This window comes from Rana temporaria, chromosome 5 (assembly GCF_905171775.1).
Source record: "Rana temporaria chromosome 5, aRanTem1.1, whole genome shotgun sequence".
Lineage (NCBI taxonomy): Eukaryota > Metazoa > Chordata > Amphibia > Anura > Ranidae > Rana > Rana temporaria.
In genome coordinates, this window is record NC_053493.1 from 128222950 (window position 1) to 128242494 (window position 19545).

A 19545-nucleotide genomic window follows, 5' to 3' on the forward strand; every position below is an offset into this window, starting at 1 on the left:
GATGTACGATAAAGAAAGTGTGAAACAACTGAAAATATATTTCATATTCTAGGTTCTTCAAAGTAGCCACCTTTTGCAGCAGACACATCTCTAGAACTGGTAAGAGGAGACTGTGTGAATCAGGCCTTCATGGTAGAATATCTGCTAGGAAACCACTGCTAAAGAAAGGCAACAAGCAGAAGAGACTTGCTTGGGCTAAAGAACACAAGGAATGGACATTAGACCAGTGGACATCTGTGCTTTGGTCTGATGAGTCCAAACTTGAGATCTTTGGTTCCAACCCCCGTGTCTTTGTGCGACGCAGAAAAAGTGAACGGATGGACTCTACATGCCTGGTTCCCACCGTGAAGCATGGAGGAGGAGGTGTGATGGTGTGGGGGTGCTTTGCTGGTGACACTGTTGGGGATTTATTCAAAATTGGAGGCATACTGAACCAGCATGGCTACCACAGCATCTTGCAGCGGCATGCTATTCCATCCGGTTTGCGTTTAGTTGGACCATCATTTATTTTTCAACAGGACAATGACCCCAAACACACCTCCAGGCTGTGTAAGGGCTATTTGACCAAGAAGGAGAGTGATGGGGTGCTGCTCCAGGTGACTACCTCTTGAAGCTCATCAAGAGAATGCCAAGAGTGTGCCAAGCAGTAATCAAAGCAAAAGGTGGCTACTTTGAAGACCCTAGAATATGAAATATATTTTCAGTTTCACACTTTTTGGTTATGTTTAATTCCACATGTGTTAATTCATAGTTTTAATGCCTTCAGTGTGAATCTACAATTTTCATAGTCATAAAAATAAAGAAAACTCTTTGAATGAGAAGGTGTGTCCAAACTGTTGGTCTGTACTGTGTGTATATATATATATATATATATATATATATATATATATATATATGATTATGCTTTCATGATAGCTTTATCCAAAGAGAAGAAATGAAGAAAGAAAAGCAGATGAAAGGAAAAGAATGGAGGAAAATAAAGATGGAGGGTAACATGAAGGGTTGATGGCAATCACAAGGTTAAAATACATGTTATCCATTAATATGTGATCAGAGCAAATGCGCGCTAAAAAGGGTCATAATGAGACATAATCCTCCCCAAGAGTGAAGAGCGGATAATGTTCATTAATATCAACCCCTTAGAAGAGAGAAATGTATTCTTATGCTGAATTCTAATCATTAACATAAGAAATATGTACTACATACTGCAAAACAGGCCGTTTCCCCGGGTTTAATAAGCTGGATGTGTCCGGACACCGCATTTTCACTGACTCCAGATTCCATCCAGATCTGTACCAGTTCATTGCATGCCTTCATGAAAGAAAGATCACAATCATTTGTATTATAACTCCAAGAAAGCAATACATTATGTCTGTGCTCTGCAGGTTATGAATACATGTAAAATGAAGCTGCAGTGAGGACTATGTCCATAGTTTTGCTATTTATACAAGACATTACAGTAGTAAAATGCATTGATGCATACACCAATATAAAGCAGCAGATGTATTACAATATAATTGTCTATTTATGAGAACAGAAGTAGCTCTTACTGTGTTAATTGCCATACGTGCTTCAAAGTTGTCGACACAACTCAATACGAGGTCTACTGGTTCCCCTTCTTTTAATCCACCTTTGCTAATAAAAAAAAAAAAAAAAAAGTTTGAACATTTTTCTTAAAATTAAATACCAACAGTAAAGCCCCATTTGTTTGTAGGCGAAGTAGCTCATGCACTTTTTTGGCAATGAACCTCACACGATTTATTTTTTGTGTGTTGTCACATGACTGCTACCCACTTTTGGGATGCCATTAACGCAATACGGAGTTTGGCGCATTTTCCACACATTTCTGAAACGTCAAATGCCTGTAACAGCTTGTAAACGCAGTAAATTGCGTTTAGCTGCGTTTCGTTGGCAGGCATTTTTATTGGAGATACATTTTTATAATTTCTTTTTCAAATAGTCAAAAAGGTGCCTCTAAGACTTTTTAGAACGTGTGAAAAAGTTCCAGGTATAAAGTCTAAAGAGATTAGAAGGGTGAAACCCTCACGGTGTACTCTCCATATGCGACTGAAGCTGAGGAATCGTGCGGACGACATCGATCCGCATGTGCAAAAAGCCACAGAAGACACCACCACCTTAAATGGAAAAAATGTCTGCTTACCAACTATATTGGACTTTTATTCAAAAAGGTCCATAGTGCTTTTGGCTGAATACCCTGCCAGGGCCTTTCAAAGATGATCCTACGGGGCTCCTTTGGACCCCCATGGAAGTCATCCAACTGTATTCTCCATGTTATCGTGCCAACAAGCCTGCAACCAACCGAATTGTCTTGTCTAACAGTATGCGTTCAATACCGAGGTTTAGTTTGCAGACATTTACAAAAAAAAAAAAAAAAAAGAAGTGTGAACTGCAGGCAGATTTTTATGCATACTGTTAGGAACATCTTTGAAAGGCCCTGGCAGGGTATTCCACCAAGAGCGCTATTGACCTTTTTGAGTAAATTCCAATATAGTTGGTAAGCAGGCATTTTTCCCCCCATTTAATGGTGTCTTCTGTGGACTTTTGCACATGGGGATGGATGTTGTCTACACGATTTCTAAACTTGAGTCGCATATGGAGAGGATTTAATTCTAACAATATTCTCATATTTTTACATCTTGAGTTATACACCAAGAGGTTTTCACCCTTCTAATATCTCTTTAGACTTTACACCTGGAACTTTTTCACACATTATAAATCACTTTTTCCCTGTGTTTGCTAAAATAAGTGTCAATTGTTAACAGTAAAAACTAGACTGGGTGAAAGCTCACAACAGAATTGAAAAGCAGTAATCATTATATAGGATCTGGCTTAAAGTGATTGTAAAGTCTCACCAAAAAAAAAAAAATAAATACACAACACACAAACAGGTTATATTTGCCTGCTCTATTGTGGTGGGTATACACAGATCAGCCTGGATCCTCCTCTTCTCGGATCCCTCTTTGCTGCTCCAAGCCCCTCCCTCCTGTCACATTCCCCCACAGCAAGCAGGTTGCTATGGGGGCACCCAAACTGAGCGGCAGCTACTTGTATTCATTCAGACACGGAGCTGCAGTTTGGCCCCACCTCCTCTCTTCTGATTGGCTAACTGACTTTGATTGACAGCAGCAGGAGAAAAAGTGTCTCAGCCAATCAGGGGGGAGAGTCCCGGATGGCCGAGGAATTGGTGGACATCGCTGGATAGAGATGAGGCTCAGGTAAGTATTAGGGTGGCTGCTGCACACAGAAGGCTTTGTATTTTAATGCATAGAATGCATCAAGATAAAAAAACCTTCTGACTTTACAACCCCTTTAAAAATATTAACCCACAGTCACTGTTTTTCAATGGAACAATACCATTTCATGGTATGTAAAAACAAGCTGCCTATTAATGATAGAAGGGTACTGTAAAATATGTTTGATATTTCAGGGACAAAAAGTGCAGGCACCTCATCTAAAGATTGCTAATATCCTATATATTGCATGCATGTTCTTGAGTTTAGATACTTTAAATGCTTTGGCTCTATAGCAACTGCATATATAGAGTTATTCCCAAATTGTGTAGAGTTTCTTGTAGAATATTTTTGCATGTGCCTCCTGAATAAGTCTAATAAATCTGCACTTGAATCACAAATAATAAATCCTTACTACTCTTTTTTCTCCAATATATAACAGTGCCATGCACATATCCATGAGAATTAGCAACTGTTCATCTTTTTGATCTCTTTATATAAATCAGGAATTAAATAAATTCAGTTCCATTGAATAAACAACATTCAGTACCACTTCACCTCTTTATTTTACTACATTAACCTACATGTCCATTCTGCAAGTGATGAAAAAGCACACGCACAGGGTCCTTACCTTATCCTGTCCATGAAGTGCTGGAAATTGTCCATGGTTGTTATGTTGTAGTTGTGAACTTCAAATTGGACATCAGGGTTAATGTTCCTAAGAAAAAAAGAGAAAAAATGTGCCCTTGTTTACCACTAAACATGCAAATGATACAAATCAGAAATTGCTGCCCTTATTCTTTTGCTTTAGAAAGTTGTACATTGTCTACTGGTTCCTCTTCTGTTAATCCACCTTAGTTAATAAAAAAATAAAAAAAAATAAAGGGGAAGGAGTTTTAACAAATGTTTCCCCCTGTATTAAAATAAAGACCAACAGTAAGGCAAGAGGCAAATGTATTGTATTTTTTATTTATGTACGTGTATCCATTTGGGCTTAAATTATGAATTGGATGTTTCCCATTATTTTGAATAGTTTCAAATTAATAATAATAATTTGCTAAATATATATATAGCATTGTCTATATACATATTCTGTGTGTGTATATATATATCTCACACATATTTTTTGTTTATTTACATTTTATTTTCCATTTTTTTTCCTATTTTTTTGGGGGGGGGGATGGATGTTATAATTATAGGTTAGTGAAGTCAATGGCGATTTTTGCAGCTTCTAATAAGAAAGACATGTTATTTTTTCTTGTATCCATTAAATCAGTGATCTTTTTGGGTTGCTTCTTTTTGGGTTGCTTCTTCATGTACTTTATTTTGCAGTGTATAATATTTTTTGATTGCCAGTACATTAACATGTAGTGTATGTATACATCTGTGAGTTTATGGTTTCCTTTCCCTGTGGCTCATATATTCCCTCTGTGCTTTTTGGGTTGTTCCTTTCATGGGAGGTGTATTCCATGTGTCCAGTGTTGATTGGTTCCACCCACATGCTTTTAGGTATAAATGAACATACACTCCTGGAGCCATTTAGCAATGAGTAAGCATGTTTAGTGTGAAACGCGTCTGATGAGTACCCAGTATCGGTTGTGTGTTAGCCCTGGTTCACACTGGGCTGCGGGAGTGAAGCCGTGCGAGTTCAGCTGAACTCGCAAGATTTCACTCCCGCCGGCAGTCCCGTTTTCGGCCGCGATTTAAGAGACATCTGTGCAGGTTTCTGCACAGATGTCTATGTAAATCGCGGCCCGAAATCGCAAAAAGTAGTACAGGAACTACTTTTTGAAATCGGTGCAGCGCCGCAGATGCGGCGTCGCACCGATTAGAACAGTGTCATTGCCGACAATTGGCGGCAAATGCCGCCGATTTGAGATGCGATTTCACATGTGAAATCGCATCTCAAATCGAAGGAAATCGTACCCAGTGTGAACCTGGGCTTATGCTTTTTAAACTCATGGACTAATAAAATATAAATTTCTTCAGTTCAGATGTGCCGCCATTCTTCTTATCGCAAGGCTCGGTTCACACCTAAACCAGCCGCGGATCGCACAGCACTGCTGTGCGTCCCTGTTCTCCGTTTTAGGGACAAATCAGGGCAGAATCTTTGCCTGAATTCCACCCTGAAACTGAGCCAAAGCGCACAGCGTTTCTGTGCAGTGCGCTCTGCAGCCGTCCCCGAGATGTGTGAACTGGCTCCATACAGAGCCGGTCACATTCTCCTGCTATGCGGAGAAACCAATACAGAGACCAAGTATTAGGTATGTTCTACAATGTCAGAAAATGTTCACTGTGGGAAGGTACCTCAGTGTGTGCTCCGCGGCTTCCACTTTGCTGAGACCTGCCTGGTGTGGCTGGAAAAAGAGTCTGTTCATATTTGCCAACTCTACCTTGTCATAATCAAACAGCAGCAGCTGCAATGAGATCCAGAACAAACATCAAGAAAGCTGGAAATATAACACCACAGATAAAATGCATGAGAGAGCACAGGAAGATGTAACAAAATAAATCTTAGACTCAATGTTAAAGTAGAATTCCAGGAAGGTTAACAAGAGCCGCTATTGTTAAATGTTGCACCACCCGCTTGTCCATTCTGCACCCTTTCTATTATAGTCCCACAATGCATCACCTTCTGTGATGGAGGAGGAAAAGTTGAAAGACAGAATCTTTCGTCCATTCACAGAACACGATGCATTTAGGAGCATCATAATCTAAGGCCCCTTTCACACTGGGAGGGAGGTGCGGTGGCTATTTTTAGGGGCGCTTTACCGTTAGTTTCGTGGCGCTATTTGGCTGCTAGCGGGGCGGTTTCACCCCCGTTAGCGGCCGAGAAAGGGTTAAAACCACCAGCAATGTGCCACTGCAGAGGCGCATTGTCGGCGGTATAGCCGCGCTGTCCCATTGATTTCAATGGGTGGGAGCGGTATACACACCGCTCCAAAGATGCGGCCAACAGGACTTTTTTTTCCCGTCCTGCTAGCGCACCGGTAGCAGGAGCTGTTTAGGGTCGGTTTGCCGTCACTATTTTTAGCGCAATAGCGCCTGCAAACCGCTCCAGTGTGAAAGGGGTCTAAGCAATATGAGTGGAGGAGAAGGAAGAGGGGGTCAGGTGGGCAGTGCAAATTTTCTCAGTAGAATCAGCTGTTTGCCTTCACAATGCAGTGATTAGTATCCAGGCACTGTGAATGACATTATATGGTGCTGTACCCCCCACAAAAAAAAGTTTTTGTAGAACTTGTATGCTTTTTCACCTTCAAAGTGTTAGACCCCTTTCACACTGCGGCGGTTAGCAGTAAAGCACCTCTAGTTTTAACGGTGCTTTACCGCATACTTTTAACCTCCCAGAAGTTCTTAAAAAGGGGTTAAAAGTGCCCGATATGCGCTGCTTTGAAAGTGGCGCCCATTCATTTCAATGGGCAGGGGCGGTGGAGGAGCGGCGTATACACCACTCCCGCACCGCCCCAAAGATGCTGCTTGCAGGACTTTCTTTCTTGTCCTGCAAGCGCACTGCCCCAGTGTGAAAACACTCTGGCTTTCACACTGGGGCTACAGAAGACGCAGTTTACAGCTGCTATTTTTTAGCGCAAAAACGCCTGTAAAACGCCTCAGTGTGAAAGCACTCTGGCTTTCACACTGGGGCTACAGAAAACGCAGTTTACAGGTGCTATTTTGTAGCACAAAAACGCCTTTAAAGCGCCTCAGTGTGAAAGAGGTCTTACTGCTACCAATCTCTTTCTCTCCTCCTGTCATCCCCCAACTACTGACAGCTCTTCTCTAAACCACACTTCTGCTGTCCAAGAAAAGCACAGTCACTAAAGCCTGCCATAGAAAGTTCAAATCTTGGCCGGTTCAGCAGGACCTGGCCGAAATTGGAACCAAGTATTACCAGGCTGAATGTGCCCAAGTTGATCAAATTAATCAACTTGGGTACAACCAGCCTGTATGATTTTGCATGCGATTATGGCTAGCGGCTGTTTTAGCTGCTAGCAATAATCACTGGTCACCCATCAGGGATGGCTTCCCCAGCTGGGAGAACACAATAGACTGTGTGGATGAAGGAATCTAGCAATTTTTAAATCCTGCAACCATGGGTTGCAGGAAAGAAAATCGCTCCGTCTATGGCTAGACAAGGAACTAATTAAACATTCATCTCCTTGTCAGCAGCATAGTTGGACAAAGGTAGAGGGAAGGGAATGTCCTGCTGAACAGTGGCGGCTGGTGCTCAACATTTTTGGGGGGGCGCAAACAAACGGAAAAAAAAACAATTGCAGCCTCACTGTGCCCATCAAACACAGCTACTGTGCCCATCAATTGCAACCACTGTGCCATGCCAAACGCAGCCACTGTGCCCATCAATTGTCACCACTGTGCCATGCCATCAAACGCAGCCACTGTGCCATCAATTGTCGCCACTGTGCCCATTGTCACCACTGTGCCATGCCAAGCGCAGCCACTGTGCCATGCCAAGCGCAGCCACTGTGCCATGCTATCAAACGCAGCCACTGTGCCATGCTATCAAACGCAGCCACTGTGCCATCAATTGTCACCACTGTGCCCAGCAATTTACGCCATTGTGCCCTGTAAAATGCCCCCCCCCCCGCCTTGCACTTAGCTTTCTGTGGTCGGCCACCCTCCTTCCACGGTCCCTCGATGTCTTCTCCCACCCTCGATGACGCTTCAGCCAATTTAGGTTAGCGGTAACCAGAACCGGTGAACCTGATTGGCTGAGACGCCTGTCATTCTTATCCAAGGAACGCACCCCCCTGCGTCCCTGGGATAAGTGTTTGAAAGCCTATTACAGCCTGAGGGCTGTAATCGGAAAGCCTATCAGAGCCACTGGCTCTGATAGGCACTTCCACAGCCAACCAGCTGCCGTCATTCAGATGGCCGGCGCTCGCCAGGGGGCTGGCCATCTGAATAGTGGGCGGCAATAAATAAATTCATGCAATGCATGAATCTATGTATAGTATCAGTGGCGTGTGCGGGAGCCAGAGGGGGCGGCGCTCCGGTGCCCTCTATGGACGCACCGCCACTTCTGCTGACCATATTAGCTTAGGATCTCTAATATCTAGAAAGACAGGAGATAGGAGTAACCATGCAAAAAACTTTGGTGAGACTTTTTATTTTGCTAAACTAAATATTAAACTTTAAAAATGAGGTTTAAAATCAAATCAGTATTACCTTACCAATGCCACATCTTGTTAGCATTTCTGCAGTGACACTGCCAACTCCACCAACGCCAACTACAGCCACCGTGTAACTGCGAATTTTCTAGGAAAGAAATGGCTGAGATGAAAAACATCTGCTTGTTGAGATCATGATCTATATAACCCAGATATAATTCCAATACAGAAAACAGTTAGATTACACCTTATTATTCAGTGTTCTTCCCTACCTCATAATCTTCCACAATTCCCATCCGCTTCAGAGCCATTAAACGACTGAAAAAAACAAAACGTGAAACTCAAAAAACACATCAAGTTATGTAGTATGCATATTGGGAAATTCAGGGTGAGATAGGAAAACCCCACCAGGGTGACCTCACTTCCCGGATCTCAGGGTGACAGTAAAAAAAGGGGTGACCCCCGGGATTTAAGAAGGGGAAGGTTAAAAAACAGGGCTGACCCCTGAATAAAAAAGTGAGAGTGGTCAAAAAAAAAGGTCTCCGTTGTTCTCAAGATGAGATGAATAAAAAATAAGATGCACCCCAGAATCTCAGGGTAAAAAAGCAGGGTGATCCTGGATTTTGGGGGCAAGAGGGGTAAAACAACAGGGTGAGCCCGGGACGAGAGGGGTAAAACAACAGGGTGAGCCCGGGACCTCAGGGTGAGGGGGGGTAAAACAACAGGGTGACCCCGGGACGAGAGGGGTAAAGCAACAGGGTGAGGGGGGGTAAAATAACAGGGTGAGCCCGGGATCTCAGGGTGAGGGGGGGGGTAAAATAACAGGGTGAGCCCGGGACCTTAGGGTGAGGGGGGGTGTAAAATAACAGGGTGACCCCGGGATCTCAGGGTGAGGGGGGTAAAATAACAGGGTGACCCCGGGATCTCATGGTGAGAGGGGGTAAAATAACAGGGTGACCCCGGGATCTCAGGGTGAGGGGGGGTAAAATAACAGGGTGACCCCGGGATCTCAGGGTGAGGGGGGTAAAATAACAGGGTGACCCCAGGATCTCATGGTGAGAGGGGGTAAAATAACAGGGTGACCCCAGGATCTCATGGTGAGAGGGGGTAAAATAACAGGGTGACCCCCAGGATCTCATGGTGAGAGGGGGTAAAATAACAGGGTGACCCCAGGATCTCATGGTGAGAGGGGGTAAAATAACAGGGTGACCCCAGGATCTCATGGTGAGAGGGGGTAAAATAACAGGGTGACCCCAGGATCTCATGGTGAGAGGGGGTAAAATAACAGGGTGACCCCAGGATCTCATGGTGAGAGGGGGTAAAATAACAGGGTGACCCCAGGATCTCATGGTGAGAGGTGTAAAATAACAGGGTGACCCCGGGATCTCAGGGTGACAGGGGTAAAATAACAGGGTGACCCCGGGATCTCAGGGTGAGTGGGGTAAAATATCAGGGTGACCCCATGATCTCATGGTGAGTGGGGTAAAATAACAGGGTGACCCCATGATCTCATGGTGACAAGTGTAAAATAACAGGGTGACCACAGGATCTTATGGTGACAGGTGTAAAATAACAGGGTGACCACAGGATCTTATGGTGACAGGTGTAAAATAACAGGGTGACCCCGGGATCTCATGGTGACAGGTGTAAAATAACAGGGTGACCACAGGATCTTATGGTGACAGGGGTAAAATAACAGGGTGACCCCGGGATCTCAGGGTGACAGGGGTAAAATAACAGGGTGACCCCCATGATCTCATGGTGACAGGGGTAAAATAGCAGGGTGACCCCATGATCTCAGGGTGACAGGGGTAAAATAACAGGGTGACCCCAGGATCTCAGGGTGACAGGGGTAAAATAACAGGGTGACCCCGGGATCTCAGGGTGACAGGGGTAAAATAACAGGGTGACCCCGGGATCTCAGGGTGACAGGGGTAAAATAACAGGGTGACCCCGGGATCTCAGGGTGACAGGGGTAAAATAACAGGGTGACCCCATGATCTCATGGTGACAGGTGTAAAATAACAGGGTGACCCCGGGATCTCATGGTGACAAGTGTAAAATAACAGGGTGACCCCAGGATTTCATGGTGACAGGTGTAAAATAACAGGGTGACCCCGGGATCTCATGGTGAGAGGTGTACAATAACAGGGTGACCCCGGGATCTCATAGTGACAGGTGTAAAATAACAGGGTGACCCCGGGATCTCATGGTGACAGGTGTAAAATAACAGGGTGACCCCAGGATCTCATGGTTACAGGTGTAAAATAACAGGGTGACCCCGGGATCTCATGGTGACAGGTGTAAAATAACAGGGTGACCCCGGGATCTCATGGTGACAGGTGTAAAATAACAGGGTGACCACAGGATCTTATGGTGACAGGTGTAAAATAACAGGGTGACCACAGGATCTTATGGTGACAGGGGTAAAATAACAGGGTGACCCCTGGGATCTCATGGTGAGAGGGGTAAAATAACAGGGTGACCCCGGGATCTCAGGGTGACAGGTGTAAAATAACAGGGTGACCCCGGGATCTCATGGTGACAGGTGTAAAATAACAGGGTGACCCCAGGATCTCATGGTGACAGGTGTAAAATAACAGAGTGACCCCGGGATCTCAGGGTGACAGGTGTAAAATAACAGGGTGACCCCGGGATCTCAGGGTGACAGGTGTAAAATAACAGGGTGACCCCGGGATGTCAGGGTGACAGGTGTAAAATAACAGGGTGACCCCGGGATGTCAGGGTGACAGGTGTAAAATAACAGGGTGACCCCGGGATCTCAGGGTGACAGGTGTAAAATAACAGGGTGACCCCGGGATCTCAGGGTGACAGGTGTAAAATAACAGGGTGACCCCGGGATGTCAGGGTGACAGGTGTAAAATAACAGGGTGACCCCAGGATCTCATGGTGACAGGTGTAAAATAACAGGGTGACCCCGGGATCTCAGGGTGACAGGTGTAAAATAACAGGGTGACCCCGGGATGTCAGGGTGACAGGTGTAAAATAACAGGGTGACCCCGGGATCTCAGGGTGACAGGTGTAAAATAACAGGGTGACCCCGGGATCTCAGGGTGACAGGTGTAAAATAACAGGGTGACCCCGGGATGTCAGGGTGACAGGTGTAAAATAACAGGGTGACCCCAGGATCTCATGGTGACAGGTGTAAAATAACAGGGTGACCCCGGGATCTCATGGTGACAGGGGTAAAATAACAGGGTGACCCCGGGATCTCAGGGTGACAGGTGTAAAATAACAGGGTGACCCCGGGATCTCAGGGTGACAGGTGTAAAATAACAGGGTGACCCCGGGATTTCAGGGTGACAGGTGTAAAATAACAGGGTGACCCCGGGATCTCAGGGTGACAGGGGTAAAATAACAGTGTGACCCCGGGATCTCATGGTGACAGGTGTAAAATAACAGGGTGACCCCAGGATCTCATGGTGACAGGTGTAAAATAACAGGGTGACCCCAGGATCTCATGGTGACAGGTGTAAAATAACAGGGTGACCCCATGATCTCAGGGTGACAGGGGTAAAATAACAGGGTGACCCCGGGATCTCAGGGTGAGAGGTGTAAAATAACAGGGTGACCCCAGGATCTCAGGGTGACAGGTGTAAAATAACAGGGTGACCCCGGGATCTCAGGGTGACAGGTGTAAAATAACAGGGTGACCCCGAGATCTCATGGTGACAGGTGTAAAATAACAGGGTGACCCCATGATCTCAGGGTGACAGGGGTAAAATAACAGGGTGACCCCGGGATCTCAGGGTGAGAGGTGTAAAATAACAGGGTGACCCCAGGATCTCAGGGTGACAGGTGTAAAATAACAGGGTGACCCCGGGATCTCAGGGTGACAGGTGTAAAATAACAGGGTGACCCCGAGATCTCATGGTGACAGGTGTAAAATAACAGGGTGACCCCATGATCTCAGGGTGACAGGGGTAAAATAACAGGGTGACCCCGGGATCTCAGGGTGAGAGGTGTAAAATAACAGGGTGACCCCAGGATCTCAGGGTGACAGGTGTAAAATAACAGGGTGACCCCGGGATCTCAGGGTGACAGGTGTAAAATAACAGGGTGAGCCCGGGATCTCAGGGTGACAGGGGTAAAATAACAGGGTGATCTTAGGGTGATGTGAGCTGGTGGCGTCCCTGTGTTATTATGGGATGTACAGCCCATATGGTCCTTGTACCTGTATGGGTTGGAGTCCACCACCTCAGCACTCATCTTGTGTATCTTGTTCCTGTGTGTGTCCGGCTTGCTCTGCACTCTCCTCAGCTCCTCTTCCAGCTCTCTGATCCGGATCTGCAGCTTCTCCACCTCCCTGCTAGAAGCCATCTCTACTCACTGATCCTCCACACCCGGGGGACTCGGCTACAACTGCTGGGCTCTGTAGTTCACTGCCAGGTGATGCTGTGTGTCAGACTACATCTGTTTCCTAAAGACACGTCTGCATCCAGGAAGAGGAGTTCCAGGGAGTGCGCACTGCTCCGCTCCTCTCCTCCGTCTGAGGCACCAGTCACTTCTACTTCCTGTCTGAGGGAACACAGACGCTCAGTCATTCATATGTATCACCACTAAATGCAACTGTTACAATTACGCTAAACACCACAACTAATAATACGTGTTATTAAGAATGACTGAAATAATAGGCAGCTGCCAGCTTCCAATATGGCCGCTGATGCCTCCTCCCTATGCACTGGCATAATCGCGTTATTTCCCTGCGATTTTTTTTTTTTTTTTTCAGTGAGCTTTATTGACAGCCGAAGTAAGGTTTCATATGTGTCAAAGGTAAAGATTACAATAGCAGTGATCACAGGAGGACTTTACCCTGAACTTAGTTGAGGAGAGAGATGGCGGAGCTGGAGACTGACACGAGTGAAGTGAGGGCTACACACAGGTTTGATGAGCAGAGATTGGATGGATACCTGAGCACCCACCTGCCAGACTTCAGCTCCAGACCAGGGGAAGCCCTCACTGTCAGGCAGTACAGGTAAGGAAGAGGGGAGGTGTAAGGACCTGTTACTTGTACCCCAGGACTGACCAGTCTGTCATAGAATGGGGCAAATTCTGCACATAAGAGTGGCAGTTCATTAATAGAGAGGCTGGAGGTCACCAGAATACAGTATTCACCCCCACAATGAAGTCCTTCAAGAACTCTTATCCTACACACCCTTCTTTATCAGCCACTAGCTGAATACCCGGCGTTGCCCGGTCTTCCTATCTTAACCTTTTGGGGAGGAAAATCATAGTAATATAAATATACCCATCTTTTATATAAGGGTGTAGGTAAGGGTTAATTTAACTGTGATATATTTTTATTTGGCATATAAGTAATATGTGTAGCAGGTATTATTGAAATATCTCCAGGCGTACAGAAGTTATGTGGGAACATACATTTCCCATTGATTTGCATGGGACTTTAAACAAAAACCCCGACCCTCACAAATGGGGGTAGTTAAGGGATAAATTAACTATCCTATAGTTTAAGTGGACATATAAGTAACATGTGACCAAGTGTTATCGAAATATCTACAGCCGTTTGGAAGTTATGAAGTAACATGTATTTCCCATAGAGTTGAATGGGACTTTAAAGGAAAACCCCGACCATGGCAAATGGGGGTGGGTAAGGGTTAAACCACCTATCCTATGTTTGTTGCTGACATATAAGTAACATGTGTGCCAAGTTTCATGTTAATATATTTAGCCGTTTGGACGTGATGCTGGAACATACATACATACATACACACACACGTTGAGTTTTATATATATAGATTATTTATCCAGCCATTCTTTATCTTCACATTCTGTCCTCCAGCAACTCTTCGTCCCCCCCTCATTCTGTCCTCCAGCAACTCTTCGTCCCCCCCCCCTCATTCTGTCCTCCAGCAACTCTTCATCCCCCCCTCATTCTGTCCTCCAGCAATCCCCCCCCTCATTCTGTCCTCCAGCAACTCTTCATCCCCCCCTCATTCTGTCCTCCAGCAACTCTTCATCCCCCCTCATTCTGTCCTCCAGCAATTCCCCCCCCCCCCTCATTCTGTCCTCCAGCAATTCCCCCCCCCCCCCAACCCCATTCTGTCCTCCAGCGACTCTTCATCCCCCCCTCATTCTGTCCTCCAGCAATTCCCCCCCCCCTCATTCTGTCCTCCAGCAATCCCCCCCCCCCCAACCCCATTCTGTCCTCCAGCGATTTTTCATCCCCCTCATTCTCTCCTCCAGCAATTCTTTACCATCCTCATTCTGTCCGCCAGCAACTCTTCATCCTCCTCATTCTGTCCTCCAGCAACTCTTCATCCCCCTCATTCTGTCCTCCAGCAACTCTTCCTCCCCTCATTCTGTTCTCCAGCAACTCTTCATCCTCCTCATTCTGTCCTCCAGCAACTCTTCCTCCCCTCATTCTGTTCTCCAGCAACTCTTCATCCCCCTCATTATGTCCTCCAGCATCCCCCCCCCATTCTGTCCTCCAGCAACTCTTTATCCCCCTCATTCTGTCCTCCAGCAACTCTTCATCCCCCTCATTCTTTCCTCCAGCAACTCTTCATCCTCCTCATTCTGTCCTCCAGCAACTCTTCCTCCCCCTCATTCTGTCCTCCAGCAACTCTTCCTCCCCCTCATTCTGTCCTCCAGCAACTCTTCCTCCCCCTCATTCTGTCCTCCAGCAACTCTTCCTCCCCCTCATTCTGTCCTCCAGCAACCCCCCCCCCCCAACCCCATTCTGTCCTCCAGCGACTCTTCATTCCCCTCATTCTGTCCTCCAGCAATTATTTACCCCCCCCATTCTGTCCTCCAGCAACTCTTCATCCCCCTCATTCTGTCCTCCAGCAATTCTTCATCCCCCTCATTATGTCCTCCAGCATCCCCCCCCCATTCTGTCCTCCAGCAACTCTTTATCCCCCTCATTCTGTCCTCCAGCAACTCTTCATCCCCCTCATTCTTTCCTCCAGCAACTCTTCATCCTCCTCATTCTGTCCTCCAGCAACTCTTCATCCCCCTCATTCTATCCTCCAGCAACTCTTCATCCCCCTCATTCTGTCCTTCCAGCTATACATCATCTTCTCATTCTGCCCTCTGGCATTTCTTCATCCCCCACATTCTTTCCTCCAGCAACTCTTTACCCCCTCATTTTGTCCTCCAGCAACTCTTCATCCCCTCATTCTGCCCTCCAGCAATTCTTCTTTATCTCCACATTCTGCTTTACAACAAATGCCCATCCCCATACAAGGAGGGGTGTAAACCTATAAATTCATAGATTACGAATGCAGATCTAGCAAGAATGTTAAAGTTCTCCTAATACATATTGTGCTGAGGAAATTACTGAGCTGCAGGGAGTTCTGTAGGTTTAAACCCAAATCCAATCACTTAAAACCTCCTATAATCTTGACCAGGGTTTGACAAATTTTCTTGGAATCTAGGAGCCAGCTAAAAAAGTTAGGAGCCAGAAAAAGCACCCCGTCCCGACGAGCTTGCGCGCAGAAGCGAACACACACGTGAGCAGCGCCCGCATATGTAAACGGTGTTCAAACCACACATGTGAGGTATCGCCGCGATTGGTAGAGCGAGAGCAATAATTCTAGCCCTAGAGCTCCTCTGTAACTCAAAACATGCAACCTGTAGATTTTTTTAAACGTCGCCCATGAAGATTTTAAAGGGTAAAAGTATGTCGGCATTCCACGAGCGGACGCAATTTTGAAGCGTGACATGTTGGGTATGAATTTACTTGGCGTAACATTATCTTTCATAATATTAAAAAAAATTGGGATAACTTTACTGTTGTCTTATTTTTTTATTAAAAAAAAGTGTAATTTTTTCCCAAAAAAGTGCGCTTGTAAGACCGCTGCGCAAATACGGCATGACAGAAAGTATTGCAGCGATCGCCATTTTATTCTCTAGGGTGTTAGGATAAAAAATATATATAATGTTTGGGGGTTCTAATTAGAGGGAAGAAGATGGCAGTGAAAATAGTGAAAAATATTGAAAAATTACATTAGAATTGCTGTTTAACTTGTAATGCCAACGGCCACCACCAGATGGCGCCAGCTCACACATCTGGTGGTAATAACTTGTAATACCAACGGCTCACCACCAGATGGCGCCAGCTCACAAAAAATAAATAAAACATTTTTTTTTTTTTGCCCACCTTCCAAGCCAAGTCGCCAGGACTCTATTTCTAATCGCCATGGCGACCGCGATTTGTCGAGCCCTAATCTTGACCATGTTAATGTTATTTAAAAGTCTTTTTAATTCTGTGCCCTTCATTAAAGCAACCTCTAGATATCCTTCCAATGAGATTCTTGTTTAGACACTTCTGTTATGGGGTAACAACTGCCTTCCATACTCTATGTCCTCCTGTCCTGTGTTGTCACCCTGTCACATGCTCCTGATGAAGACTGCAAGCTGCCATGCCAACAGAATATGCCCAGACATGGTCCATCATTCTCCTGATCTGTAAACTAGTCCAGAGCAGCGATGTGCAAGTGATACTGGGGCAAGGGCTTGGAGATAGGAAGTCATTGAAGGATGACTGTGAAGGAGATCACCAGTACTGATATGGAAAACAATGGATAAAAAAACATGCAATTTATGATGGACACCCAGTTCGATTTTTGTAAATCTATTTTACCCTTTAAAGGGGTTGTAAACTCTCACCTTAATGCAGAGAGGTGAAAAACGTTTTGTGCTGCAGCACCCTGCACCCCCTCCCCCTTTTTTCTTACCTGAACCTGATCATTCCAGCTCCAGCCACTGTCTCAGGTCCTCATTGAATAGATTAATAGCAGCAGGAGCCATTGGCTCCCGCTGCTGTCAATCAAATCCAGTGACACGGGAACCAGGGGCGGGGCCGAGTCCTGCTGTCTGTGTCAATGGATGCAGCAGCAGGACTCGGGAGTGTGCCTGCATGAGTCTCCCCCTGGAATGCGGGTTTCCGAGGGGGCACTCGAGAACAGCAGCACCACGCGGGGATCCCAGAAAAGGAGGATCGGGCCACTGTACACACAAATAAAATTTTGCCACGCAAATATTTAACTCAGGGCTCGACAAATCCCAGTCGCCAGGTCGCCCATGGCGACTAGAAATAGTGTCCTGGCGACTTGGCTTGGAAGGTGGGCTGGCGCCATCTGGTGGTAAGCCGTTGGTATTACAAGTTATTACCACCAAATGTGAGCTGGCGCCATCTGGTGGTGGCCGTTGGTATTACAAGTTAAGCATTACAAGTTAAACAGCAATTCTAATGTAATTTTTCACTATTTTCACTGCCATATTCTTCCCTCTAAATAGAACCCCCAAACATTATATATATTTTTTATCCTAACACCCTAGAGAATAAAATGGCGATCGTTGCAATACTTTCTGTCACGCCGTATTTGCGCAGCAGTCTTACAAGCGCACTTTTTTGGGAGAAAATTACACTTTTTTAAATAAAAAAATAAGACAACAGTAAAGTTATCCCCATTTTTTAAATATTATGAAAGATAATGTTACGCCGAGTAAATTCATACCCAACATGTCACGCTTCAAAATTGCGTCCGCTCGTGGAATGTCGACAAACTTTTACCCTTTAAAATCTTCATAGGCGACGTTTAAAAAAATCTACAGGTTGCATGTTTTGAGTTACAGAGGAGGGCTCTACCAATCGCGGCGATACCTCACATGTGTGGTTTGAACACTGTTTACATATGCGGGCGCTGCTCACGTATGTGTTCGCTTCTGCGCGCAAGCTCATCGGGACGGGGTGCTTTTTCTGGCTCCTAACTTTTTTAGCTGGCTCCTAGATTCCAAGCAAATTTGTCAACCCCTGATTTAACTAAAGTTTGTATGTGTTATTTAGCATGCTTCAGTATACCTTCAAATTTTTCATTTTTACTGGTCTGTCTGCCACGAATGAACCTACTCTATTTACTACTAATAATATATTCTTTTAGTAGGGATGGCAGTTTTGCTCATAAATCCCTGAGTAGTAAATAAACCCCATAGTGACAGTGAATAGAGATGAGTTTTGAGATGCTCTTCCGAACCCACATAGAGGAGTCCAGCAGGAAGCTGTCACCTGTAATGGCCTAGTCATCTGTGGTGGGGGCATTCCTCATCCGCTAGCCTCATGTATACAAGTGACAGATTCTTGGCGGGCTCGGCCACATAAGTTTGGAAGACCATCAAACATGCCCAAGCTCATCTGTAACAATGAATACCAGCAGTGGCTCACATCTTGTTTTTTTGGAAACCGCTGCCATACACTATAAGTAATAAATGAGAAACTTTTACATTTTTTTTATAGATCAGGCCAGTCCAACCCTACGTTTTTTCTGCAGAAAGGTCCAAATAAATTTGTTCTTCGAAAGAAACCTCATGGCCAACTTCTGCCAGGAGCTCATCGGGTAAGGTAGAGTTTTTAGATGTTTGCACCTATTGTAATCTATTTTCTTAAATTGATAGTAGACTTGTTTTTATCTCCAATTACACTAAGCTTTTTAGCACGATTACTTACAGTTTAATATTAGAGGCAGACCTTTTAAAATGCTGTCAATTTATGTAGCGCTTTACATTCTGTACTTTCACATAGATCCCAACTGTCCCTGATTTCAAGGGACTGTCCCTGATTTGGAATAAAGTCCCTCTTTCCTCCTCTTTTGTTCCTAATTTTGGTCTAATGCATCATCCACCCTCCCATTCCCAGTTGCACGTTCATTAAATGAAATGCAATCAATCAGTGATCACCCTTCTCACTAAATACACAGTTAGATTGCATAGTGTATGGCAATCTTTATACAAGTACATACAAGGGTGTGGACAGAAACAGCTGTCAAGCCCCGTTCACATTTCTGCATATCTGGAACACGTGGAGGTGTTTGGAGCATTTTCACTCATCACACTTAGGCCCCGTACAGACGACCAAACATGTCTGCTGAAACTGGTCTGCGGGCCAGTTTCAGCAGACATGTTCGGTCGTGTGTAGGCCCTAGTGTGCAGGATTCCAGCAAACATTTGCCCGCCGGGCCTTTTCCCAGCGGACAAATATTCCTGGACTTGCTTTAAAACAGTCCGCTGGAATCCTGCCCGCTCGGACATGTTCGGTCGTCTGTACAGACCTACCGTACATGTCCGAGCGCCCGCCATCCCTCGCATGCGTCGAATGACTTTGACGCATGCGTGGAAGCATTTAACTG

The 19545-nt window shown here is 45.4% G+C and overlaps 2 protein-coding genes across 3 annotated transcripts in view; one reads left to right on the plus strand and one right to left on the minus strand.

The window, feature by feature from the left end:
* Positions 1-13008, minus strand: part of UBA5 (ubiquitin like modifier activating enzyme 5) — a 35573-nt gene extending 22565 nt beyond the window's left edge. Inside the window, exons 1-7 of one of the 2 annotated variants that reach the window (XM_040353111.1) lie at positions 12573-13008; positions 8650-8695; positions 8436-8525; positions 5559-5668; positions 3883-3969; positions 1551-1635; positions 1207-1311 (exon numbers count right to left, since the gene is read on the minus strand). In XM_040353111.1, the coding sequence (XP_040209045.1) occupies positions 1207-1311; positions 1551-1635; positions 3883-3969; positions 5559-5668; positions 8436-8525; positions 8650-8695; positions 12573-12718 (669 nt within the window). In that variant the 5' untranslated portion in view covers positions 12719-13008. Of the gene's footprint in view, positions 1-1206; positions 1312-1550; positions 1636-3882; positions 3970-5558; positions 5669-8435; positions 8529-8649; positions 8696-12572 lie in introns of those variants that run through there. The other variant, XM_040353112.1, reaches the window with a different exon arrangement.
* A 106-nt stretch (positions 13009-13114) lies between these two features.
* Positions 13115-19545, plus strand: part of ACAD11 (acyl-CoA dehydrogenase family member 11) — a 164296-nt gene continuing 157865 nt past the window's right edge. Inside the window, exons 1-2 of the mRNA XM_040353109.1 lie at positions 13115-13373; positions 18657-18756. Of these exons, the coding sequence (XP_040209043.1) occupies positions 13234-13373; positions 18657-18756 (240 nt within the window). The 5' untranslated portion in view covers positions 13115-13233. The remainder of the gene's footprint in view (positions 13374-18656; positions 18757-19545) is intronic.